The sequence below is a fragment of the Myodes glareolus genome, chromosome 2 (assembly GCF_982192425.1).
Source record: "Myodes glareolus chromosome 2, mMyoGla1.1, whole genome shotgun sequence".
NCBI lineage: Eukaryota > Metazoa > Chordata > Mammalia > Rodentia > Cricetidae > Myodes > Myodes glareolus.
Window position 1 is genome coordinate 112,107,065 of NC_142027.1, and position 27,491 is coordinate 112,134,555.

The window sequence follows — 27,491 nt, forward strand, 5'->3', positions numbered from 1 at the left end:
AAAACATTGAGTTCTTTGTGTACCGGAGCTGGGGGACTTCCCTCTGCACAACAGGCGACAGGCCAGTCCCGGGGCTCCCCTGGTCTTTGCAATGTCCCCAACTTTGTAATTTGCAAGGGAATGTAGGTTGCAAAGAGTTATTTAAGTGGAAGTTGTGGCCTGCAGCAGAAGCAAGGTGGGGAGGGCACCACGATCTAGGTCTCCGTTTCTTTCCACCCCACTCCCCTCCCCCATCCGGACGGCCGCGCAGGCCCCAGGTGCAGCCATGTTCTTGCTCCCACCACCCGCGCGCCTCCATTGACAGTCCTAGCCGGAGAGGGCCGGGCGCCGCGGCGCTTCGGCTTGGCCTAAAGGGGGGCGGTGGGGAGAGAATCTGGGTTCATCGCGCAAGGCTGTCTGGGAGTTATAGTTCGGGGTACCCATCCATCGTGTAGGTGAGCGCCGGTTTAGAACTACAACTCCCGGTGGGCGGTGCTACTTGTGCGCACGCGCAGCGGCACCTTCGAGGAACAAAAAAAAAAAAAAAAGCAAAAAAAAAAGGGGGAAAAAAAGGAGGAGGAGGAGGGTGAGAGAGAAGCTCGGAGAGCAGAGAAAAGGGGGCACCGGCGCCCCCCCGCTTCCCTGCACGCGCTCGCCGCCCGCCTGCCGCGGTCACCCCCGGGCTTCGTCCCTCTCTGTTTCCCCCCGCGCGAGGCGATCCGAGCGAGGAGCGAGGCCCCGCTGGGGGCGGCCATGCGGCGGTGACAGGAGCACGGCCGAGACGCACGGGCCCCCCTCGCCCTCTCACCTCCACCCCGTTCGCCAGCTCGCCTCAGCCGAGGCCCCTCCGGCCTACACCCGCTTGCTGTCCGCATCCCCCCCTCCCCGACCCTCCCGGGCTGCACTTCGGGTGAGTCCCTGTCGCCTCAGAATGTCCCCTTCCCTCGTGTCCCCTCCGCCGTCCTCTCCAGCCTCGGGGTGCCATGACGAACAGGGGCGTCTTTATTCGATACTCTGCCCCCGTCGGGTTCCTGTGCACCGACTCGGGCGTGAGAGTTGGGGTCGCTTGGCGCGTTGTGAGTGACGATGGGACAACTCCGGGGTGAGGAGACGGACGCGCTGTGACCCCCCCCACCCCGAAGTCCACTCTACTTGGGGGCCTTGGCAGCGGACGCGACGAGGCTTGGGGGGGATGGGGCGGCTGAGGAGGGGGGAAACGACAGTTGCACGCGCGCACCCGTGGCGCGTGGGGGAGGGCTCGCGGCGATCTTTTTATTTATTTATTTATTTTTTCTTGCGCGTGCGTATATTATAGACAGAAGCGTGCGTGGTGGTCGGGGGAGAAGGGGGGTGGTGTTTGGGAGGGATGGTCTCGCGCGAGCCGACCCCCCGCGCGTGAACGAGCGAGCGAACCCCGCGGGGCCGCGCAGCCTTCTCCTTAGCTCTGATTGGCTGAGCCGGCTTTCCGGGGGCGCGCGCCCGTGCGCGGTGCCAAGGCCCCTCCTGAGCCCCGTGGGGTCGCGCTCGGGTTCGGTGTATGTGTGTGCATGTGTGTGTATGTATGTGTGTGCGCGTGCGTGCGTGTGTGTGTATCTGGGGCTCGCTGCTTGTAGGGCAGCAGGACGCGCGCGATTGGCCGGCGGGCACGGTGGGGGCGGGGCGTCGGTGCCCTGGTAACTGCGGCGGGGGCCCTGGCAGGGGGGCGGGAGCTCTCAGGCTCTGTAGCCAGCGCCCGCCCTGGCCGGCCGGCGCTCCGCCCTGCTCCCAGGTGGAGCCCAGCCGTGGGCTTTGTCCGAAGCTGTTGGCTTGCGGGACCCGCGGGGCCAGGACTTTTTTTTTGTGGGGGGGGGGGGAGAAAGGAGGAGATGGAAATAAACACAATGACCGGAAGGAAGACTTTAGCCTTGAGGCTATGGAAATAATCGGTCTGGTTTGGGCAAGCACCCAAACGTCCGGGTTAAGAGGAGGGATGGAAAAAAAAGTTTACTCTTGTACTCTTTTTTTTTTTTTAAATCAAATTTTTACCTTTTTGCGGGGCTGGGGTGTGTGTGCGGGAAACTTCAGTATGTAGCCCTGGCTGGTCTGAAACTCTTCTTGTAGACCAGGTTGGTCTGGAACTCACAGAGATCCGCCTGCTTCGGCCTCGTAGATGCTGGGATTAAAGGCCAGTGCAACCACTTCTTGCTCATGTTTTGCTTATTTATTGATATTTTCATTTTTAAGCAAGGTATTTGGTAGCTCAGGCTTGCGTGGAACTTGATATGTAGCCGGAGCTTGCCTTGAGCTTCTTCACCTTGTAAGTGCTAGGATCGCAGGTCTAGCTCAGTTTTGTCCCGCCTCCCGGCTTTGTGCTCCTCGGCTGCTGAGAGTGCAGGTCTGAGAAGGTGCTGGTGGGGCGCCCGCTGTGTTTGGGAACGGGAGGTGAGGTGCGAGGCGGTGCTTCTTGGCTACCGTGTGCAGTGGTTGGCTCAGCCTGCCTGTTTGTCTCTGGGTGTTTCCAGGGCAAAGGGGAAGCTGGTTTGCAAATAAGGGGGTGCAGGTACGGGACCCACAAGCACCTGATTTCGGATGTGGAATGGCTGATACTTTCTACAGCTGTTTTTTTTTTTCTTTTCTTTTCTTTTTAAGTCTGCTTCCTCGGGCTCCTTTGTTGCCTTAGTCCCTTGATCTACACACCCTGGAGGCACGGAAACTTATCACTCGTCTGTAGTCATTTCTGTAAGGTCTTTTATGTTATGGGGTCATGAGTTTTCTTTTTTACCTTGTAGAAATATGAACTACATTCTCTTTTTTCCTTGGGTCATCCTTGGGCAGGGACATGCTAATTCCCGTATTTACCATTGCAGAGGGCGGGGAATGAAATCTAGCATGCTCTTTAGGCAAGCAAAGATTCTAGGCTGGCATTCTCCATTCGGTCATACCGCCACCCCTGTTTTACTTTTTCAAATAGAGTTTTGCTAAGTTGCCCAGGTTGGCTTTGAATTCCCTCTGTAGCCCAGGTCATCTTTAAAGTTGATAATTCCCCTGCCTCAGCTGCTTGAACAGCTGGGATGATAGACCTTGGGGAGGGCTTAGGTTCTGCCTCCATCCCTTTGCTCTTTTTACTTATTTATTTAGTTATTTTTATATCCCGGCTGCAGTTTCCCCTCCCACCTCTTCTCCAGCCCCTCCCTCCGTCTGTCCCACCCTTCAACCCATCCACCACTCCTTCGTTTCTGTTCAGGAAAGGGCAGGTTTCTCATCAATATCAACAAAACATAGCATATCAAAGTTGTAGAAGACTAAGTACATCCATGTACTGGGGAAGGCAGCCCAGTCTGAGGAGTGGCAGACTCTGGTCAGGTCCTTCCCCAGTCCCCATGTCCTGCCAGGGTCAAGTGTGCAGTGTCAGCGACTGTGCTCGAGTCTGTTTTCAGTGCCAGGTGTGCTCCTTGGCCCCTTCATGAAATTCCGGTTGTAGACAAGGCCAACTATAGAGAAGTCAGGTACTTTCTCTCTGTAAGCGGGGCACGTGACTTTTCATCTGGGAGCCAGGGGTTCTCTAGCCCTCTGCTACTGTAAGGACTGATGACGTCATTCCGGAGGCTGTGGTGCTGCGGGTCTGGGTTGGGGCCTTGACTGTGTCTAATTGTGTCACCCAGGCAGGCCTGTAAGTTGCAGTCCTCCTGTCTCAGCATTCTTAAATTACAGGCATGTGCCACTAAGACTTGTTTAAACACAGGGTCCAAGTGGAAATAAATGGAACTGTTTATTCTGGATTGCTTGGAAGACTGGTTGAGAGGGTTTTTTTAAACATTGTTTTTTATGTAATTTTATTTATTTTTGGGGCATTGGTTTTGCCTGCATGTATGTCTGTGTGAGGGTGTCAGGTCTTGGAGTTACAGACAGTTGTGAGCTGCATTTGGGTGCTGGGAATTGAACCCAGGTCCTCTAAGGAGCAGTCAGTGCTCTTAACCGCTGAGCCATCTCTCCAGCCCTGGTTGAGAATGTTAAAAAAAAAAAAAAGTAAATTGTAATTACAGAACTCACCTCCAGCCTGAACAGTGGCTGTGGGTTCAAGTGCCGAGTTAAATTGAAGCTCCGCTCACTTACAGTTATTCGCGTCTTGTTTATTATTTCAGTCATGGAGCAGTCCCCGCCCCCCCTTCACAGCTGGAGAACAGACCCAGGCGGGCTCCACCAGGTGTGCTGGGAGAAGCGCCCCACAGTCCCCACCGGGTGGAAGGATGGGTTGTAGGCCGGAGCGTGGCGCTTGACTGCTGTCTTTAGGATCTGTTGCTCCCCAGCCTTCTCTGCCCTCTCCGCGGTTTTCCTGCTGCCCACTCTCCCAGTGCAGCTCTGCTGATGTTTCCTTTGTTCCTGCAGCCCTGCCCTGTTTCTGCACTGCCCGTCTGCTAGTCACCACTTTGGCCAGAGAGAAAGTGAGAATATTTGGCCCAGCTAGAGATCACTGGAGGGCTTGGAGACTTTTTTTGGTTGTGACGCGATCAAAAACAGTTTAGGCTGGTTATGGCGGCTCACCCCTTCAGTCCCAGCACACCTCTCAGGGCCAGCCTGGTCTACATATCGAGTTCCAGGAGTGAGACCTGTCTCCAAACCAAAAAAAAAAAAAAAAAAAAGGTTGGGTATGGTTTCCTGAGCAGGAAGGCTGAGAGTTTTCTTATACTGTCTTCCTTCAACTATGTAGGACTCTACATACCTCTGCCTATGCATTGTAGATGGACAGACACACACATATATGCACACATACATAAATACCCCCAAGCAGACCGAAAACACATGTAGTGCTAGAGGTCTATCTCAGGACCTGTATTACCAGTAAGCTGCGTCTGTTATTTGGGTCTTTTAAAGCATTGATTTACTCAAACTTTGTATCTTTGAGAGCCAACACTTCTTTATGTTTTGGTAGTACTAAGGATTGAAAGAGGGCGTCTGCTCATTCCAGGAGCCCTTTCTGCTAGCTGCACCCCAGCCCCCCATCACTGGTGGATGTAGTAGGCTACTGGAGCTCTTCATACCAGCCATTGTTTTGAGACAGCGTCTCAGTGTGTGTAGCCTTGGCTGACCTGGAACTCAGTAGAGATGCAGTGAGGTGAATGCGCTTGGTCTTGGTCGTCGACTTTCTTTCCCTTGTCTAGGCCTTGGACTTGCTGAGCTACTTCCTGACCCTGGTCTTAGATTCTATAACACTTAAAGTTACATTATCTCACTTATGCGTCTTGACTAAGGATGGCAACATATGCCATTTGATCACAGAAGAAAAAGGGCAGAAAAACCAAGAATATAAAACCCATTAACTTCATGCCTCCCCCCCCCCACAGGGTTTTTGTGTAGCTCTGGCTGAGCTAGCTCTGTAGACCAAGCTGACCTCGAACTCAGAGATCTACCTGCCTCTGTCTCCCAAGTGCTAGGATTAAAGACGTGCACCACCATGCCCAACTGTTTGTTGAATGTTTTCTTTGGAAAGAATTTGCATGGATCTGGGCAAATCTCTTACTAGCATAGAAGCACCATGTAAGAAGTGTTGGCTTGCTGGGCGGTGGTGGCGCACACCTTTAATTCCAGCATTTGGGAGGCAGAGGCAGACGGATCTCTGTAAGTTTGAGGTCAACCTGGTCTACAGAGCGAGTTCCAGGGTTGGCTCCATAGCTACTGAGAAACCCTATTTCAACGCCCCCCCCCCCCCAAAAAAAAGTGTTGGCGCCTTCATGAGGAAGAAGCTCCAGCCTCATTTTCTGAGTGGTGGTCTGGGTCCTCACACATGCTTCACCAGTGCAGAGGCTCCCGCGTTGAGTGTCAACCCTAGCTTCTAGCCCCAAATTTGCCAGTGCAGTCTTTTGTTACTTCCACCTTTTCTCTTCTCACTTGACAGTTTATTTGTAGACTATTTGTAACAAATACATAAAATTAGGTTGGATTCAACCACACATTGAACAATCAAATGTGCAGAAAAGGGGGATTGGCTCAGTTGTTAAGGTGCTCGCCAGGCGAGCATACGGACTGGGGTTTACTCATTGGCACCCACATAGGAAAGTCAGCTACAGCAGCCCCAGACTGTGATCTGCTGGGGAGCCGAGGACAGCAGTTTCCAGGGGCTGACCCACTCTCACTGAAGCTGTGACTTCCAGGTCCAGTGAAGGATTGTCTCAGACCCAGGTGGCGCTCTTGAGCCTTCTACACACAGCCATCCATCACAGATGCAGAAGGACACAGTGACTCTCGGATAGTGACTCTCGAGTAGGGCTTAACTTTAGCCTCCACATTTACTGGATATAGGCTTTGGCAGAGTGCATTCACAGCAAAGAAATGTTTGTGCTGGCTAAGTATACATCTAAACATTCAAAGCCAGTGTTTACAAAATACCAGTGCGGGGCTGGAGAGACGGCTCTTCCAGAGAACATGTTTCTGTTCCCAGCACCCATGTTGGGAAGCTCACAGCCTATAACTCTAGCTCTGGGGTGTCTGATACCTTCTTCATACACCTGAATCACGTACATACACATAGGCATACATTTGCTCATAAATAAAAATACTGCTCCCCCTTCCCCCCGAGACAGGGTTGGCTGTCCTGGAACACTCTGTTCCTTATACAGAGATCTGCCTGTCTCTGCCTCAAAAATGCTGCGATTAAAGGCATGTACCACCACTGCCCAGCATAAAAATAAATCTTAAAAACGAGAAATTCAGCTCTGTGCTTTAAGAAATGTTAAGCATAAAAACTAAAGTATATTTAAAAAGCAAAAGAAATGGAAGTAAACATAGCACTATGCACACTAGTCCCAGAAAGCTGAGGTGACTGCTAACGCACAATGTAAGACTTTGGAAAGAGCTGTGTTTAGGCACAGTGGAGGCACAGCATGACCAAAGGTCAGTTCAGGAGGGCTACAACTCTTCAGAATAGTGCCCAGTGACAAAGCTCTGTCACTTTGTCTGTAAGTCTGACCCGACTTACATGGGTGCTGGGACCCAAGCTCTGGTCCCCGGAAGAGCAGAAAGTCTTAGATGCCGAGTCATCTCTCCATCCCCTGCATTGTCTGTCTGTTTATTTGTCTATTTATTTGTGTATTTATTTTTGTGGTGCTGGGGATTGAACTTAGGGCTGTGTGCTAGGCATGGACTCTACCACTGAGCCTCATGTCTAGATCTTGGGCAAAACAAGTCCCTGGTTTATAAATTTTTAAAGGTAGGCATTTGGAATAAGGTGAGGAAATCATTGTGCATGTGAAAGCACTGATTCATTCTGACGGCGCCTCATTTATCTGCTTCATCAGAAAATAGGTTATTTTATTTAGTGTGGTAGTAATTAAAGCAGCTGGCTGAGAGCCGAGCTACTTTTAATTTATTGAGTTCAGGTTTGGAGTTCGTTTATAGGCACGTAGATAAAAAGACACATAAGATGTGCTTTAGGTTTGCTTAGCTTCCTTTAGTATGGCTTAACTTAGTGGGCATTTTGTAAAGTGTTTTTTAAAGTACAGAGTACCTAGTCACATTCTCAGAACAGCCTTGCAGGGTAAGGGTGGATGCATTGGCTATTGTGTTTTCTAGGCTACAAAAAATTAACCCAGATGCAGTTCTTCAAATGCAGGTGATTTGAATGTGTAGAGTAAGGTCAGAGGACACGTTTGTGTGTCGGCAGAGCAGGTTCCTGTTGTTCAGAATGCTGGACTCTGGGGTTGAGGAGATGGTGGTAAAATTCTTGCTATGTGAGCATGAGGGCTCGAGCTGGATCCTAGAACCACGATAAAAAGATGTGCAGGCTGCGTGTGTTTATAATCCAAGTGCTGGGAAGTGGAGCCGGTGGGCTCCTGGGGCTTCCTGGCCAGCCAGCCCAGGGTGCAGGCTCCAGGCACATGGAGATTCAGTCTTGAAAAACAAATTGGGCTCCGTAAGAGCAGTACAGGAAATTGACCACTGGTTCCACACTGTGCTTGTGTGTGTGTGTGTGTGTGTGTGTGAGAGAGAGAGAGAGAGAGAGAGAGAGAGAGAGAGGAGAGAGAGAGTTGGGGTGGGTGTTGATTTTCCTTTCTTTCTCCTGAAATAGCACAGACCCCAGTCAAACTTGTTTTAGCTGAGGATGGCTTTGAGCTCCTGATAGTCTGGCCTCACCTCCCAAGTGCTGGGGTTACAGATGTGTGCTGCTACACCTGCTGTGGGCATTTTCTCGAGTGTTTCCCTGATTCTTCTGGGTGGATAGGATTTCCCTTTTGGATCCTGTTCGCCTCATTAGTGGACTTGGGCTTAATGACTCTCATCTCACCTTGGCTTTAAAGCAGAGCAACTTAAATTTTCTACTCTTCACAACCTTTTTGCCTGAGAATCTGTAGGCAAAGATTTAAGGTAGGTATACAAATTAAACTTTTATTGATAACAAATCATAAATATATTTTAAACAACTTTTGGTGTTGATAAAATTTTACTTTTTATTAAAGCTGGGACCTGCTGGGTGTAGTGGTGCATGCCTTTAATCTAATCCCAGCACTGCTGGGACTGAGGCAGATGGATCTCTGTGAGTTTGAGATCAACTTGGTCTACATGGTGATGCCCAGGCCAGCCCTGGCTATCAAGTGGGTCTTAGTTCCCCTGTCACACTCACCCCATTAAAGAAAGGGGATGGGGTAGTGTGGGTTCTGGGTTTAAGCAGCCTAGTCCACCCCAGGGCTGCCGTGCCTCTAGTGCTGGCTTGGGCACCTTGCATTTCCCGGCAGTTCTTGAGTGGTTTATTTTTAAAAGATAGGTTCTTACCGTAGTCTGAGCTAGAAGCCGCTTTGTAGCTGTTCTCAGACTCCCTGCCACCCCCTGCTTAGCACCCCCAAGTTACCACAGTGCCTTCCCAATTCTGGCTGTGGAGTTCTGTGCCCCTTCTATTTCTGTCTGTCTGTCTGTCTGTCTATTTTTTAAAGACATGATCTTGTGCAGTTCAGTGGATGGAACTTCATGCATTGTTAGGGAATTTCTGGTCCCTTACCCCTCAAAGAACTGGTATTACAGGCATGTACTACCTCAGTTTATGGGGTTGGAGGGATCGAACCCAGGGCCTCCCTTACGCTAGCTAAGCTTTCTGTTAACTGACCCACATCTCCAATCTTTGTCCTTCTGAAGATCATAGGAGTCATTTTTCAGGATCTGTGTCAACTTGGATTTGTCCTTTTCTTCCTCGTGACTTGACCCAGGCGAAGTGTTTAGGGCTGGATGTTGTGGTGTCTTTTCTTTGAGCTCTGTTGGGAGAAGTACTCTTTTCTGGAGTCAGTATTGGTTTACTTGGTTGAGGTGGAGGCTCTTCTGTTTTACTTGGTAAAGGGACAGTACTTGGGGACCAAAAAAATGAGGTTTTTTTCCTTTCTTTTCAATTAAACCGTTTTGCTTTTTTATTAGAGGCTGAAAATTTTGAGGAGAACGGAAGAGATCAGTGCATGGATTTAAATATTATTATAGTGTAGTCTTAAGTCCTCAAAACCTTTTTCTGAAATAAATGGTGTAGATAATGAAGTTAGAAACCGGTTTAAGATGGCAACAAGTTTACAGTGTACAGGGTCTGAAAGGTCATGGGAACCTGAAGGTGTCTGGTCAGTTGGTGATCTGAATTCCTCTTGCCAGAGTTCTGGACTGGCCTGTAGCCTGGTGGCAGAGCACCTGCCTTTCATGTGGGCATTCAGGTGTGATTCCTAGCATTGCAAAGCAAAACAGAAGCAGGCAGCTTCTGCGTGTCCAAGCCTATGTTTTTCCTTTCTAGGGCTCTGGGGATGGAACCCAGGGCTTCTTCACTAACCTGAGTGCTATGTCATGAGCCACACCATATCCCTACTGCTGTTCTTAGTTACAAGGAAAAGCATGTTTACCAACTGTATCAAGCAAATGTCAGCCTTTTATAATAAAAGTCAAGATTCCAAGATAAACCAATAGTATCAATAAACTACCTTAAACACATCTAAAAATACAAATTTATGAACACAGTTTGAATAAAAATTACCACGTGGACATAGATCAACTGTGCTCAGTGTTTGTTGGTGTTTGGGGTTATGATGAACAGATGCTTTTGGTTCAGTGCCTGGTAACTGTAGACAGAACTAGGGGTGTCTACCACACATCCTTGATGTCACGGGGAGGAAGGCTTGGCAGTCTGACGGATTGCTGGAGTATAGTATTTCACAATTGAGAACCCCACACACTGCAGTGTGGCTGAACTTGCTAGGATATCACCAGACTTAACTATTAATCTTTGTGTTTAGGCATTGTTTTAGAACAAAGTGAGTAGTGACATTTTAGAAGATGGATTTTAACTTTTTTGAGTACTAACCATTTTGAAATATCTTTTATAAAAATTAAAAGTTTCGGAGCTGAAGAAATGACTCAGGGGTTAGGAGCACTGGCTGCTTTTCCAGAGGATCTGGGATCCCAGCCTCTACATGGCAGCTCAGAACTGTCTGCAACTCCAGCTCCAGGGGATCTGACACCAAGAAAAAAAAAATAATAAAAGTTTCTTGAGATTGAAGATTCCATTTTTCCATATAATTAAGTGGTAGTTCAAATTATTCAAGAGGGTTTTTTTTTTTGTCTCTTTTAGGCTTTTAATTTTGTTGTACGTTTTAGTGACTTGCAAATGAGTTGATAAAATTTGGAGTTTATTTTATATATTGTACACACACGTACACACACACACACACACACATATATTTGAGACAAGGTCTCTGTATGTAGACCAGACTAGCCTCAGAATCATAGCAACCTGCCAGCCTCTGTCTCCTGAGTGCTGGGATTAGAGGCATGCGCCACCACCCGGCTCTCAGCGCTCCTGCTTTGAGCCTCCTCTCCACTCCCCATCTGTTTCTGTTAGACTGATGATAACATGTGAAAATCTTCAAAAGCTCTCTTCTTTGGCTCACTATAAAAATTCTCTTTCCCCTTTTGGTGCTACTGATATTAACACCAAGGATCAATAAAAAGCAAAAATATAGTCAGAAAAAAAATTACATGGAATTAATTACTGACTTGTTTTGAGGTGCACCAGATCAGAATTCTGAGGACACAGATGAACCTGATCCCTGATACTGATCTCCAACAGGAAAGAGAAGCAGCGCTGAGAGAATGGTTGGTGTCTGTTTTCAGAGCTGAGGGAAGGCACCTCATCTATTCGACAGTAGCCATCTGGGGCTGTGAGACAGCAGCAGCTCAAAGAAGCCATAGCAGGGAAGTGAAGAGGGAATAAAGCAATCGATAATGCAAAGCCCAAGGTCGGAGAGTAAGTGGTAAAGAAGAGATGACAGGTTGGGGGCACTGTGGCATGTGGCCTCATTACTCCCATCCTGGCCTTGTGGAGTTTGGGTTTGCTGAGGGGAAAAGCCAGGAACAAGCAGTGGGTAGTTTCTAGGATGCTTGGCCTGCAGTAGCAGGATTGTGGCCTCCAAGAGGCTGGACGGGGATCCTCCCTGTGTCCAGTGCTTGCTTAGCTGCACTGGTCTTCAATCCTGATCCACCACTTGGGTTCACATAACTTCCATGTGCTTTAACAATGGCCCCAAAGCTCAAGAGTACTACTGGCTGCCTGGATGTGCTAGAGGAGCTTCAAGGGGCCTCTGCTAAGTGAACAGGTGAAAGTCCTGGCTAGTCAGACCAGACTGTCATGAATCTGACAATTTAGTTGGTGAAGAAGGAGAGGGAAATCAACACCATGTTTGTGGCTCTCCAGAACGCTAATGTCATGGCCACAGTGTGAGACAGGTACCTGGTGCAGATGGAGAAGGCACTGAGCCTGTGGATGGAAAACTCACCCTGGACGTGGGTGCATGGCTGTGATAGCAGGCCAGGTGCCTATCACCCCACTCAGGACTGGCTGCACAGATTCTGCAGCTAGTTGGGGCTACAGAACCCAAACACCACTGTAGAGGTGGCAGCAGCCCAAACATTGGCTATGTTTTGTGTTCAGTCGTGAAAATTGGCCAAAGAGTACACATGCCAGCCACTCCAGGCCAGTCTTCATTTCCATGACAGTGGCCTGAGGGTGAGTATATAGAGAAGATCCCATTTGGCTGTTATCGCAGTGCATTGCAGTAATTGCTGTCTGTCTCTCTGTGCCTCGTTCACAATGAAACTTTGTCCTAGGTGTGTGTGAACAGGAACAAACCAGGATCTACAGGGTTTTGCCCTGTCCCCAATAGCGATGATGAAGGAGGAGGATGTCTTCTGTGTACCTGGCCTGCTTTTCCATTCCTTTCCCATGATGCTGCTGCTGGCCTTGCTTTGTGAGAACTGTCCAGTTTTCTGTACGCTGGTGCTGATCGAGCCCGTCCTGGGTGATCTTTGTTGTGGCTAGCCACTCAAATTGACCCAGCCTAGGTGTGGGCAGGGTCTGAAGAGGTGGCAACCGAGTCTTCACCAACCAGACACTAGCCCGTACTTAAGCCCTGCGAGTAATAATGGGAGAAAACCTGCCATACACACATGGTGACACAGCGGAGGGCAAAGACAAAACACCGCAGAAACATGCAGGGCTTACATGTGTGGGTGGGGACATCTTCTAAGGACACCGCAGACGACTTCTCGGGGCGGCCGTGGAAGACAAAATAGAACAACTCCCAAAGAGGTGAAATGGCTGCAGTGTGCAGAACGGAACTATTAAGCCGAGTTTCCATTTCAGTAAAAATGCCCTCAAGAAGGAAGAAGTTTAAGCAAATAAAACCAGAGTTTGTCCCTGGAAGGAGATTCTGAAGGATTGATGTCAGGCAGGGGGGAGATTTGAGACGCAAGAATAAGCAAAGAATAGTATAAGTAAATGTGTCACTGTTTTAAGCAGATATCAAATCACTTCAAACAAGAGTAATGCTGAATTTAAAAATAAAATCAGAATTATGGGCTCGAGAGCTGGGTCGGTGGTTAAGAGTACTGACAGCTGTTCTGAGCGCCCACATGGGAGTTCCCACCCAGCTGTAACCATAGTTCCAGGGGATGTGACCTTTCTTCTGATTACCACAGGCACATACATGTATGCATCCGGGTAAAACACAAATAAATAATGGAATAAAAACACTCGGAATTAGGTCAGCACGATGGCTCAGCAGGTAAAGGCATCTAACCACCAAGCCTGGTAACTGGGATCCCTGGGACCCATGTGGTGGGAGGAGAAAACACATGACTACAGTTTATCCCCTGAGCTCCATCTATCCACGGTGGCACATCCCCACCCTACACTGAGCAAACAAATGAATGTGAAAACAAAACCCAGAGCCAAACAGCAAAGGCATTAACATCACCATAACATTTCCAGAGTTCAAAGAACAAGAGTTGGGAATGATTGGCAGTTTATAGCCACCATAAATAGTATAGCCACCACCGGGCATTGCACAGGGTCTGGGGAAAGATGCTTTAGAAAGCCACTCGACTCTCCTCAGTGTTGTTAAGTCTGGTGGAGTTAGTGGGTTTATATGTTCCTGGTATTGATGATCACATACCAGCCATGAAGATTGTTTCAGTCCTGAGAATTTTAAAAACGTTAAAATAGGGCTGGAGAGATGGCTCAGCGGTTAAGAGCATTGCCTGCTCTTCCAAAGGTCCTGAGTTCAATTCCCAGCAACCACATGGTGGCTCATAACCATCTGTAATGAGGTCTGGTGCCCTCTTCTGGCCTGCAGGCATACACACAGACAGAATCAGAATATTGTATACATAATAAATAAATAAATATTTAAAAAAGCAAAAAACAAAAACAAAAAACGTTAAAATAGGGGCCAGGAATGTCGCGCAGTGGTTAAGAGGGCTAGCTACTCTGTTTACAGAGAACCTTATGGGGTGGCTCACACCTGCCAGGAACCCTAACAGGTACAGATACATACACAGAGAAACTGCGCACACACATTCCCTCTCTAAAGAAATAGAATCTTTAAAATATGTAAAACGTTAAGGTACTTTTACCAAGATGTTGAAAACTCCATGGCAGTATTTGTTAGACTGCTGTGCCCGTAGGTAGGTACTTAGAGTTGTTTGAAAATGTGAACACCCATTAACCCCTGAGGCGAGGTCACCACTCTGCGCGGCTCCAGGCTCCGCGCTCCATCCCCAGCCCTTTAGGCTTTGGCAGTGTGTCACTTCCCACTGACACATGACTTGAAGCTGTATTTGTGTTCTCTTCAGAAAGCCTGTCCGTTTCCATCTTTTTCTGTGGGTGTTCTGTGCCACTAAACCCGTGGAGAACATTGTCGCCGAGATGAGAGACTCGCTTACTGGCTGAGCATCTTTGTTTTCCAGCCCTTGCCTAACCCCTGCTCCTATACGACTAGGTCTCTTAGCCTTCCAGCAGGACTTTGTGTGATGATGAAAACGCTGGATCTAGGCGCAGATAGCTCTTCTGTGCTTGAGATGTGGTTAGTGGTCCTGAGGAACTGAATTTTTAATTTGCTTTCATCTTAGCTTAAATATAACTAACGGCATGTGGTGCTGGCTCCCACACTGGAGGGACACTCTGGGGTGGTTTTCTGCCTGGGGTGGTGGTTGTCTTCTCCCCACACCCACCTCCTCTGCAGTGTGGGAGATGCACACACCCTGAGGAGCCAGACCCTCATGTGACTCCTCCAGGAAGTGGAGGTCTGATGTTGTCCTGTCTCTGCCTTCTCTCTTCAGTTCATTTTTCCCTTTTCGGATGGTCCTGGGATAGAACCCAGGGACTCGCACTGAAAGGATTAATGAAGCCTCAGACAGCCCCTTTGTTTATAGAAGACACACCTGGGTACCTGGGTACCGTCCTGGACTGCAGTTTCTGAGAAAAGGTGGGGAGGGACACTGTCACCGGGTGAGGGCCTCTGTAAATGGTCGGCATATGAAGACTGCTCAGGAAATTGCCTCTTGGGGCAACAAAGATCAGGTCAGTGAGGTAATAGAGCCCCTGACAAAAGGGGCAGCTGGACTCAAGCCCAGCTGGACTCCTGCCTCCAGAGTCAGCTCCACAGCACCTTCCCTTCCAGGGTTCTGTCGCTCCCCTCCTGAGCAGTTCCAGTAATGAAGTTGGCAGCAGGGGTGCGTGGCACTGTGGGCTGTGATGGGGCGGCGTTTGTCTTCTATTACACAAAAAGTAAATACAGTCTTTTATTTGAGAATTTCATGCTTGCTTGCCTCACATGTAACATGTTTTGCTCATGGCTCCCTTTTCTGGCTGAGATGGTGTGTATCCCTGGCTGGCCTGGATCTCACTCCCAGGGATCCGCCTGCCTTTGCTTCCCGAGTGCTGGGATGAAAGGGCTCTCCAGTTTCTTAAAGCACATCAAGGTGACTTTAGGGCAGGTTTATGGCAAGTGAGTCCTGAAGCCAGCAGTAGATAAAATGTCATCCTAGTTTCTTGTTCTGATTCCAGTCAGAACCACATGGCTTTGACAGAGCCCTGCATGTGTAAGATGAGAACATTTCATTTATTCATTGATTGATTGATTGCTGGAAAGTTTAAAAAGTGAGCTTTAGAAGAAAGAATATGAGCTTTCAGAAATAATGAAGTATATTTTAAGTGAATATCTGCGATTATGGAAAAATTATTATTTATCCCGCCTTTCTGTCTAGCCCATATTTACACAGGTTTATCTGGGAGAAAATAATAACCATAAAATAGATGTCAAAAGGACTAGAAATTGCTAGAATATGTCCCTTGAAATTGCTGGGCAATTGTGGCATATGCCTCTAATTCCAACAATCAGGGGGTAGAGGCACGTGGATCTCTGTGAATTTGAGGCCAGCCTGGTCTACAGGGCAAGTTCCAAGACGGCCAAAGGGACATACAGAAACCATCTCGAAAGACCAAAGCAAACAAACTAACAAACAAAAAAAACCTAAGAGATTTATGTAATTCAGCCACTCCACATTTGGAATTGTAGGCTTACATTGGTGTTTGTTTTTCCAAGTTCTTTGTAGACCGGGCTGGTCTTTAGCTCACTGAGATCCACCTGCTTCTGCCTTCTGAGTGTTGGAATTAAAGGTGTGCGCCACCACCTGGCATACTCTTGCATTCTTAACAGGCTTTCCTGTGTGCTGTTTGCTGGCTTGTGTCTCCATCTCTTGCCCTAGTCACCACGGGGTAGGGGGCCTTGATTTTCGAGACAGGGTTGCTTGTGTGTGTTTGCAAATGTGAGATGGGGCTGGAGGTGCATTGGTTTTCAGTACAAAGCCTTTCTCCTAAGTGGATAGAAGTGAGTGCTTGGTCAAGTGAGTACCCGAGGTCAAGGCAGGCACAGTCAAACCCCAGCCTTTGCTAGTAGGAATCAGTCTTCCTCTAGGAGCGAGGGCGGATTCTCCTGCGCATCCTGCAAAGTGGTGCTGTAGGCCTTGTGCTGGGCTTCTCAGCTGCAGCGCAGCCGCATGCATAGGGCGGCTTTAGAATGATGTAATATTTCAGTCATCCTTAAGCTCACCTTAAGGTAAAAATTGTTGCTTAAAATAGAATCTATGTAAGTTGAAAGGGGTAATGTTAACAGGCGTGTGATTTGCATACTATTTATAGAAAATCAATTTTAGAGTATTTGGTTTAAATTTTACCTCAGACTGTCTTTTGTCCCCGCCGCGTGCTAATGGAGTGTCTGTGGTGTCTTTGTTGTTGCTTCTGAATTCACTTTGTCAAGGTAGCGTCATAAAAGTTCCACCTTGACTGTTCTCCAAGTGTTGGCTCCCCGGCAAGTTCCACATTGACTGTTCTCCAAGTGTTGGCTCCCCGGCATTAACTGTTCACATTGTGTGGGACCAGACTTTCACAATGGCACCTGAGTTAAGTTTACTCTTTTCAGTGTCTCCCCTCTGTCCCCACTTGCCTCCATTCTACGTCTGTCTCACGATTTGACTCTTCTAGACCCCCTGTGGGACTAGACTTGTAGGCTTGCATTGGCGCCTGACTTACTGCACTGATGGTCTCTCAAGGTTCTTCTGTGCTGTAGCAAGAGTCCTGTCTTAGTTACTTTCCCACTGCTGTGGAAAGCACCGAGACAACTTCTGTGTGAAGTCTCTTTCAAAGCCTACTCCTAATGGCACCTCCTCCAACAAGGCTACACCTTCTAATCCTTCTCAGACAGTTCCAGCAATTACTGACCAAGCATTTAAATATATGAGCCTATGTGGGCCATTCTCATTCAAACTACTATATGTCAGAATTTTCTTTCTTTTGTTTTTGAGACAGGGTCATTAGTCCAGGCAGGCCCTATTTTACTATGTCCATAATTTACTATGACATTGAACTCCCGATCCTCCTGCTCCTACCTCTTAGTGGTGGGACTACAGCTGTGCACAGCAGTGGGGGTGGAGCCCAGACAAGCACTTCAGCACCTGAGCTGCACCTTTAAAGTCCAGTGCTCTGTGTGCCTAGCTCACACTCCTTCTGTTCACACACTGCTAGAATGTAAGAGTATGCCAGGTGGTGGCGCACACCTTTAATTCCAACACTCAGAAGGCAGAAGCAGGTGGATCTCAGTGAGCTAAAGACCAGCCCGGTCTACAAAGAACTTGGAAAAACAAACACCAATGTAAGCCTACAATTCCAAATGTGGAGTGGCTGAATTACATAAATCTCTTAGGTTTTTTTTGTTTGTTAGTTTGTTTGCTTTGGTCTTTCGAGATGGTTTCTGTATGTCCCTTTGGCTGTCTTGGAACTTGCCCTGTAGACCAGGCTGGCCTCAAATTCACAGAGATCCACGTGCCTCTACCCCCTGAGTGTTGGAATTAGAGGCATATGCCACCATTGCCCAGCAATTTCAAGGGTTCTAGTCCTTTTGACATCTATTTTATGGTTTTTTTTTTTTTTTTTTTTTTTTTTTTTTTTTTGAGACAGGGTTTCTTTAGATCAGGCTGGCATTGAATTCACTGCCTCTGCCTCCCGAGTGCTGGGATTGAAGGCGCTCATCACTGCCGCCCGGCTGACTGAGCCTTCTTGCTGACACCACAGACCAAGAGTGTGTCTGAAGTGATAACCATGCTGTGTTGCAGAGGAGCTGTAGGCGCTACCCGGTACCTGGCAGCCTCAGTTCTGCCACCTGCTCCTCCTATTCCCGCATTCGGGGAGAATCGGTTGCTTTCCTCTGAATTGGATCATGAAGTGTGGCTGCTCTCCCTGCCTGGGGAGCATGTCACGCGGGCTGGGCGTCATGTGGGTTCGGTTGGGGTGTGAACTAAGCTAATTTTGTGGAAATGTCACGCTATGGAAAATTAAACGTATATCCTATTTATAGAAAATATGAAGCTGTAAACATGAAGCATACATGAAGTTGTAAGTGACACGGGCTGTGATGGATACCTGGGGATGCCTTCCCACATTCACTTTCTTGTGTTTCTTGTGCAGGAATCATGGCCCAAGTAGCGATGTCCACACTGCCTGCTGAAGATGAGGAGTCCTCGGAGAGCAGAATGGTGGTGACGTTCCTCATGTCTGCCCTGGAGTCCATGGTGAGACACCGGTAGTTCTGCCAACGTTCTGCTCATAGTGGAGAGGATTGGTCTTCTAGAGAAGATGCTTGTGCTTCTATGAAACTAACTAATTAATTAATTACTGCAATGCTGGGGTTTAAACCTAGGTCCTTGACTGTGCTAGGCCAGCACTTTTCTGTACCCCTAGGCCTCTTTTTTTTTTTTGAGGCCAGCTGAGCTTGCAGTTTTTGATCATTTTGTCCCAGTTTCTAGGATTATAGAAGGCAAGCACTTTGGTAGCTGAGCCACATCCTCCCGCTCCAAGATTTGAGCTTTCAAGTCATTTTATTGATGTTTTAGAAAGTTGTTGTGCTGAGGCTCAAGCTAGGCATGGCTCCAGCCTTGTGCCCTGCACATCCCTTGCCCTCAGGTTCTTAAAAATCCTTAATCTTATTGGAGTAGCTTTAAGAAAGCCAATCAGAACCTGAGTGGAACCCTAGTGTTTGGGGAACTGAGGCAGGAGGATCTTGTGTTCTCGCATAGTTTGGGCTATATAAGGAGCCCTGTTTCAGTATACCAAGAAAAACTCCAAAGAACCAAAAGAAAAAAACCTTCGGAATGGAATTGCATTGTGGCCATTTCAAGTGGCTTGAGAGCTCCTCTCAGGATGGTGGCACTAATTCTCCGGCTCCTACTCACCTAGCATCACCTCGCTGTGTCTAGGGTATCAGTCCTTCCCAATGTAGTGACACTGACTCTCTGGACCCTGCCCTCCCTCCGGCCTCGAAAGTGCAGGTCTACAAATGTAAGCTAGTTTCTTGAGGAATTGGACTTAAACACTCAAGTATTTTCTGCTCTCATTCATATTCTTTGCTTGTTTGGTTTTGAGATAGGATTTCTCTGTGTAACAGTTCTCGTGGTCCTGGAACTTGCTTTGTATACCAGGCTGGCCTCTAATTCACAATATTAAGATGGTTTAAGTGTTAGAGTTTTAGATTTATCTAGAAAGAAATGGTGCTTTTAAATAGCTACATGTAATATAACTTTGGCTGTTTCTGTTTCAGTGTAAAGAGCTGGCCAAGTCCAAGGCTGAGGTGGCCTGCATCGCCGTGTATGAAACAGATGTGTTTGTTGTTGGAACTGAAAGAGGACGCGCTTTTGTCAATACCAGAAAAGATTTCCAAAAAGATTTTGTAAAATATTGTAAGTGGAGTGTTTGAGTGTTTTTTTGTTTTGTATTTTCGAGACAGCATTTCTCAGTAGCTATGGATCCAGTCCTGGAACTTGCTCTGTAGATCAGGCTGACCTCTGATCCACAGGGCAAATTCCACCTTTAATCCTGAGTGCTGGGATTAAAGGCATGCTCCACCACTGCCTGGTAAGTGGAGTGTTTTTATCGTGTGTAGTTTGTAGATTTTAAATATAATTATTTATAGATAAGACATCTCAAACTTCCTAAGAGTGAGTTATGCCAGAAAAAGAAGATCCTCTGATGTGTTTATAGGCGTGGTTCAAGACAAGTCCCTGACAAGTGGTCATGTAGAAGGCCGTGTGAGCAGGGTGCTGGTAATTGTCTGTGGGGTTGCTGAGTGCATTTGTTTTAAGAGTGGGCAAAGCTGAACAACTCTGGAAGACAAAAGGCCAAGCTGCAGAATTCGAGGCTCTGGAAGCCTAAAAGCTCTAGGCCTGTTAAGGGACAGACACTGGCTTGGGTGGTTTTTATAGGAGACTCCTTGGTCTCCCTTTCCCCCTCCTGGTCCTCTTTAGGCAACAGCCTCCAAGCCTTCCCTCACGTTTCTCTGCGGTCGTCTTCTGGGTACAAGAAGCCAGCATCTCAGGACCTGCCTACCTATGTTCCTCTAACCTCCCTCGTTTCTCCCTCCCTGCTCTTGGCGGACAGAGTAATGGCCTCTAGCTGCCTCATGGTGGAGTCTGGGGTATAGGTCTAGGAGAAAGAACACTCTTAACTTGGTGGCTCTTGAGAAGGTTCAGATGTGGCCACATCGTGGCGGTCTATCTCTTTGGGCTGCAGGTAGGCTCTGCAGTGTTGAAGTGAACTAAGATCATGGTGTCCTATTTTCTGAGAAGAAGAAAATCATTAGAGAGAAATAGTTGCCTAAACAACATCTCAATGAAAACAAAAATAACATCTCAATGGATTTAATCCTAATGCCCAGGGAATGTGATTCCTTAAACTATTAAAGAAACATGCCAGTGGGTGGTAGTGGTACATGCCTTTAATTCTGGAGGGCTACACAGAGAAACCCTTTCTTGAAACAAAACAAAACAAAACATGGTAATTAGTCTTCTCCTTGGCTATACTTTTCTGCTTGGGTGATAAAGATCACACAGGTAGCCAGCATTAATCACATTTATATTTTTTTATTGTCAAGGAACTTGAGGATCTGGTCCACAGGACTAAATGGTCTTGAGAGGAACCCCTGCCTATTAGCAGTTACCCCATCTATGTGAGAGAAGTCAAAGGCCTAACTTGACCATGGCTTGGCTTGAAATGACTGAGGGAAGTTTTCTTCTGTATTGACCTTCCTCTTTGTAGGCTGGACACTGGTTATATAGCTTTCCAGGTGAGATCTCCATGACCTCCTTGAACAAGAGAACAGGCGACTCTACACAATTTTTTTTTTTTTTTGAATTTTTGACACAGGGTTTCTCTGTGTAACAGTCCTAGCTGTCCTGGAACTTGCTCTGTAGACCAGGCCTGCCTTTGCCTCCCAGTGCTGGGATTAAAGGTGTGTATTACTCCGCATAGCTATGACTACCCTCAATTATAGGGTATTGGTCCCTCCGACCACCTTAGTATAACCTCTAAATATGGCTGTTGAAAACCAATCTGGTCCTTTTAACTTTTGTGAAATATTTAGCTAAATCTTGGGCAAAAATGAAACAAATAAGTTTGATTCTGTAAGCCAGTTCTTGTAATTGTTACTGAGAGTAGACCAATACTCTGCTGAGGTTTAACAGCAAGCAGAAGTTTGACATCAACATTTTGAACTTTGACCTTTTGTTTACCTTTTATAACTTGTTCAGACTCTTGTAATTTGCTTAAGTTCCCCAAGTTCCTTTTCTGGAATAGCATCCAGCCGTCTTTGAGACAAATAACTTAGCCAATGAGCAGTCAGCAGGCCTGGCTGTGATGATCTTTTGCAGGTCGCTACAGCGGACATCATGGCGGTTGTTTGGCTTGGAAGATAGTGCTATGTAGCACCACCTTAATAAAACACATTAACCCAAACTTCATAAATGATAATCCAGTAGTTCCTGTGCACATGCCTACCTTTAAACTATGTTCCCAGGTAAACTGTACAGAAATGTAGGGCAGGCTTTATATAGTACAAGGAGTGATCTGCCATAACCGTGCTTTAGGTCTAAATGACCTAAATACACAAAAGGTGTTTGTTCCTCTATAAAACTGAACCGAATGCTTTACACTGTGAGTCTGAGGACCTCTGGCTGAACCCAAAGCCCCTGCCCAACCTCTTTCTAGCCAGCGTAGATTTTTCCAGATGAGTCTTCTCACCTGTTAGGTCTTTCATTGGGACAGGCATTGAGAAGCTTTTCTTTCAGCGTCTGACTTTTATAGGGTCATGAGTGAGTTGCACTGTCTTAGTTACTGGGTTTTTTTTTTTTTTTCTTCTTTGATGAAACACCATGACCAAGGCAGCTTATACATTTATTTGGGGGTTTGTAGTTTCAGAGGGTTAGTCCATGATTAACATGGCTGGGTGTCTGGATGCATGCATGCTGGCAGGCAGGCATCGGAGCAGCAGCTGGAAATGTATATCTTATCTGCAAGCTGCAGGCAGAGCGGGAGGTGGGTAGAGAGGGACAGATTGACCGACTGCGTGACTGAGACTGGGCTTTGCCTGGCGTGGGCTGTTGCAGCTTCAAAGCCCACTCCTAATGACACAACCTCTGATGTGGCCACACCTCCTAATCCTTCCTAGACAGTTCCACAATTGGGAACTAAGCTTTCAATCATATGACCCTATGGGGGCCATTCTCATTCAAACTACCACAGGTAGTAAACACCCATGATCAAAAGGACGAGCCAGCTAATAGAAGTATCAGCCTTTTTGTATGTCTAACCTGAGACTTGACTAGGCTTGGGGTGACCAACTGCTTGGAAGCCTGTCACACCCTGTCTTATCTGTGCTAATGAGAAGACTGTGGATGTGGTGTGTCCAGACTGCAGGGGGAACATCCCAGGGGGTATTGGGTCCTTGCCTGCTGACAAGGGCTCTGCGGGTCTAATTCTCCATGTGTGAGAAGGCAGCTGAGGGGCAACCTTTGGAGAATCTTGGAACCAGTTTGCCCCCTTTATAGTGAGATAGAGAGGAAAGAAACTGAAGTCTTGAGTATGGGTTGCCCATTCCCTCCCTATATCTCTCGTCCATTTGAATAGGAATGGCCAGTCTGTCATTAGGGAGCAGGTGGTCCCACGGAGAGGCCAGACTTGGTAGGATTGCCACACCTACCTAGGTAGTTTCCCCGTTAGTCCCTTGGCCATGGAGACTTAGGCTTCCTTTAACTCTGCTTTCCGAGATGTTTTTGATGCCGCCAGTGCTCAGAACGCGTGATGAAAGCACACAGGCTCTGACAGGCATTGAAGCCCCATTTCCTGGGATTATAGGTGTGTGCCATCATGCCTGGCGAGCCACAGTTTCTTAATTCAAAATATCCTATAGATTCCCTGTAGAGTCTCTAAGGGACTCTCCAATTCCCCTCTGAAACCTCATTTTCAGCCACGGCTCAGAGGTGGTTTGGTCCTCCAACACGGGTTTGTCTCTGGTTCCCATCGCATTCCTGTCTGATCTCCAGATGGGCAGGCGGAAGGCCTTCGAGGTGGCAGCTCCTGGTAGTGCGAGTTTCATGCCTGTGACATGGCTTTAGTCTAGTGTCATCTAGCTGAGACAAGTTCCATGCAGCTCATGGGTCCTTTTAGACTTTGCCAGCAAGGTTTCAGGCACACACTGGGCCAGTGTTTGGGCTGCTGATGCTCTGCCCGTTTTCAACAGAAATGGCTTTTCATATCCACCTTCCTTATATCTCACTGAGATGAGGCCAAGGGTTCATGGTCACAACAGGGTAGAGACTGTAACATAGAAAGTAGTCACAGAGGTCTGAAACTCTCTCTGGTGGGGCAGAGGGTGACTATCCTCTGATCTCTGGATAGCTCTTGGCCATTGTGACCAGGCCAAGGGCAGACCTCGTGGTGCGTTTCAGAGGTGAAAAGGCGGCACTGGATCCTGCGCTCCCCTAGGAGAGTCACTCCAGGTGCACAGAACAGTGACCTGTCTTGACGTCACCAGATTAATTTAAACCCTTTTTATCCTCTTGAGAACAGGAAAGTAACAACTTTTTACATTTGCAACAGGAGAAGCCTAAGGCTAGGAGTTCAAGCTGGGTGTTTTATAGGGTCCTGGTAGCTGGACGGTGGTGGCGCACACCTTTAATTCCAGCACTCTAGAAGCAGAGGCAGGCGGATTGAGACGAGCCTGGTCTATAGAGCTCCAGGACTGGCTCCATAGCTACTGGAAAACCCTGTTTCGAAAAACATAAAAACAGCAAAAAAAAAAAAAGTCCCTGGGTTCTCTTTCCCCACTGCCCATTTAGATCCTGAAGTGCTGGGGTTACAGGAACACTGGAAATTGAACCCAGAGCTCCATACATGATTGGCACCAACTGAGCTATGTTCCCAGCCCTCTGTTTTCTTGTGCTATGGTCTCATGTAGTGTCACAACTAACTGCCAAATCTTTTTGCTTTTTTAAGGTTGTGTTTGTTTTTATTTTATGTGTATGAGTTTTCTTGTCTGCCTTTGTGTCTGTGTACCACTTACATGCCACACCCACACAGCCCAGGAGAAGGTACTGGATTCCCTGGAACAGGTATTTCCCAGGGTTTTCAGTCACCATATGGGTGCTGGGAATTTATCCTCTGTCTTCCTGCCTCAGTCTCCCCACTTGCTGGGATTGCAGGTATAAGGCATCTTGCCCAGCTAAGTTTTTATTTTATTATCATTATTTATCTATTTATTTATTTTTGACTTTTCAAGACAGGATTTTCCTTGTGTAACAGAGCCCTGGCTGTCATGAAACCAACTTTGTAGACCAGACTGACATCAAAATCTCAGAAGTCCGCCTGACTCTGTCTCCCAAGTGCTGGGACTAAAGGTGTGCATTCCCATGCCCAGCTCTAAGTTTTCGTTTTTAAATTTTCCCCTCATTTTTTTCCACTTGAATTTTTATAACAAATTAGAGTATAGAGCCTGGGCATGGTGGGCCATGCCTGTAAATCCAGCGCTTAGCGAAGGGCTGAGATTTCGGGACCGTTGGTGGCTCCATATTCTACAGTGAGGCAGAACTAGGCGGTTTTGTGATATCTTAACTCAAAAACGGAGGCGGGGAGGCAGAAGGGAAGGAAGACTGGAAGAAAAAGGCATAATAAAAAATACTCCTTCTAAAGTAGTAATGAGGTGGCTGTGTTGGCTAATGTGTGTCGGCTTGATCCTGACCAGTTCCCCAGGAAGAGGGAACCTCAACTGAGTAACTGCCCCCAGCAGATTGCCCTGTGGCCATGTCTATCTGTAGGGGCATTTTCTTGATTGACGACTAATATGGGAGGCTCCAGCCTACTGCAGGCAGTGCTGCCCTGAGCAGGTGGTTCTGTTGTGTAAGAAAGGAGGTCGAGAAGCAAGTGAACACTGTCCCTCCATGGCCTCTGCAGTGGCTTCCGTGGATGACGAGCTGTCAGCTGGCTGTAAGCCACAGAGACGCAGCAACAGAGACGCAGACTGGGACAGTGGATGTGAGCCTTTGCCCCCCTGATTGTTTTACAGGCGTTGAAGAAGAAGAAAAGGCTGCAGAGATGCATAAGATGAAAGCCACAACCCAAGCGAATCGGATGAGTGTGGATGCTGTCGAGATTGAAACACTCAGAAAAACGGTGGAGGATTATTTCTGTTTTTGCTATGGTAAAAACACGACACTCTACAATTTGAGAAAAATACATCATATAATGGTATTTTCGTCTTTTAAAAACATTGTGTTTATGTTTACGTACATGTGCGTTTGTGGGTGTGGGAACTTTTGTATGTCGGTCAGGACAGCTTGGTGGAGTTGGTTCACCTTGCACTTTATGTGGGCTGGGAGATCAAACTCAGGTTTGTGCAGTAGTTTGTGTCTCTTCTACTGGGCAACTAAAAGCAAGTCAAGCAAAGTCTGGGCATTTGTAAGTAAGAATAGGTTTCTGTATTTATTTGGGAGCTGAGAGGCAGGTTCCCAAAGAGTTCAAAAGAAGAGAAAACAACAGTTGCAGTGTGGGTGCTAGGAATCAAACTCAGGTCCTTTGGAAGTGCAATGTTTTTAGCCACTGAGCCATCTCTCCTGTGTAGCTCTGGCTGGCCTCAAACTCAGATCTGCCTGCCTCTGCCTCCTGAGTACTGGGATTAAAGGCCTGCACCACCACTGCTCAGTTCCGTCTTACTTTTTGAGACAGGTCTTCTTTCTAAAGCTGGAACTCACTGATGACATGCACTGGGTAGCTAGTGAACCCCAGGATTCCTTTTTTTCAACACTGGGATTACAGTGAGCCTACCCTACCTTTTTCTGTGGGTGCTGGAGACCCACATTTGGGTCCTCGTGGTTAAATGGCCATCACCTTCCGAGTTATCTTCCCAGCCGCAGTGATTCAGTTTTTAATTGTGACCCTGGACATGCTAATCCCGTGTTCTCCTCCCCCAGGAAAAGCTTTAGGCAAGTCCACAGTGGTCCCTGTGCCATACGAGAAGATGCTGCGTGACCAGTCGGCTGTGGTGGTGCAAGGGCTCCCTGAGGGCGTTGCCTTCAAGCACCCTGAGCATTACGACCTTGCAACCTTGAAGTGGATTCTGGAGAACAAGGCAGGGATCTCATTCATCATTAAGAGGTGAGGTGCTTTCTCCTGTGTTGCCCATGTGTTCATTCATACGTGTTGACCGAATTTGTATAGCTGTTTAATCCCGATGCTGTTTGTGTTGCTGCTTATGCATGGTTTTGTATTTTTTTTTTCATGCAGACCTTTCCTTGAGCCGAAGAAACTCCTCGGTGAGTCCATTCCTTTGTTTACACGGTAGCCTGCTGGAGTTTTGATTTTGAGTCTATGATGTAAGACATTTTTGAGTCAGGGTTAGTGAACAACCTGTGGCGGCTCATGAGGTGAATACATGGAGTCACGTGGTGTCAGTAATGTGTCCACTTACTGGGTCTGTCTTCTGCAAGATCCTAAGAGTGATTTGGTTGACCTGGCGTCACTGGAGAGGCAGCGTAGTAGGACCCAGGAGTGTGTTCACTCTGAATGTGGTATGGATACCTTTGAGTGTTGCTCATGTATTAGGAGAAGTCAATGACTATCAACTGACCATGACCAAAATATAACATCCACATACAAGAGCATCCCAGAGAAGTTAGGAAGATCACTGGAGGATGATTATAGCAGGACTTCCTCTCGGGGAATCTGGCCGTTCCGCTTAATTAGGACAATAAACAAGACAGTAGTACCTTCAAGCCAGGTCTAGTTGACATGCCATGTTTTGTTGTGTGTGCATGTGTGTGTGTGTTTAAAGTTTTATTTTTATGTATATATGTGTGTGTGTTTGACCACGAAGGCCAAAAGAGGGCATCATATTCCCTGGAGCTGGAGTTCCAGGCAGTTGTGAGCTGCCTGTTGTGGCTGCTGGGCCCTGAACTCTGGCCCCTTGCAAGGGCAGCGTGCACTCTTAACCCCTGGAGTGAGTCTCTGGCCCCTACTTGACACCTTTTAAAGGTGACACTCAGTCCACAAGAGACAGAAAAGACATGGATGAGTGTGTACGAGTGTGCCTGAGAGTGTGCACATGCTCACACACCCACGTGCACACACACACACAGTCATTTTTCCTATTTTCTAATAAAAGATCAGAGATAGCCAGTTTGGCCTTGAACACGTGAAGCCCAGGCTAGCCTCAGATGCCTGATCTTCCTGCTAGGCACATGTAACCACGTCTGACTTACACATATTTTCTATTAATAATTTGGTCAGTTTTATTAAGGTGTAATTGACATTAAATTCACCTGTTTTAAGTGTAGAATGTATTATTTTTAGTAAATGTATAATCTATAAC

The 27,491-nt window shown here is 47.4% G+C and overlaps 1 protein-coding gene across 12 annotated transcripts in view; it reads left to right on the forward strand.

The window, feature by feature from the left end:
- The first annotated feature begins 555 nt into the window (after positions 1-555).
- Positions 556-27,491, forward strand: part of Gtf2i (general transcription factor IIi) — a 75,790-nt gene continuing 48,854 nt past the window's right edge. For 11 of the 12 annotated variants that reach the window (XM_085682048.2, XM_085682038.2, XM_085682052.2 and 8 more), the window contains exons 1-5: positions 18,269-18,372; positions 19,398-19,536; positions 25,191-25,325; positions 26,095-26,278; positions 26,408-26,436. In XM_085682048.2, coding sequence (XP_085538174.1) covers positions 18,274-18,372; positions 19,398-19,536; positions 25,191-25,325; positions 26,095-26,278; positions 26,408-26,436 — 586 coding nt within the window. In that variant the 5' untranslated portion in view covers positions 18,269-18,273. Of the gene's footprint in view, positions 890-18,268; positions 18,373-19,397; positions 19,537-25,190; positions 25,326-26,094; positions 26,279-26,407; positions 26,437-27,491 lie in introns of those variants that run through there. The other variant, XM_087903570.1, reaches the window with a different exon arrangement.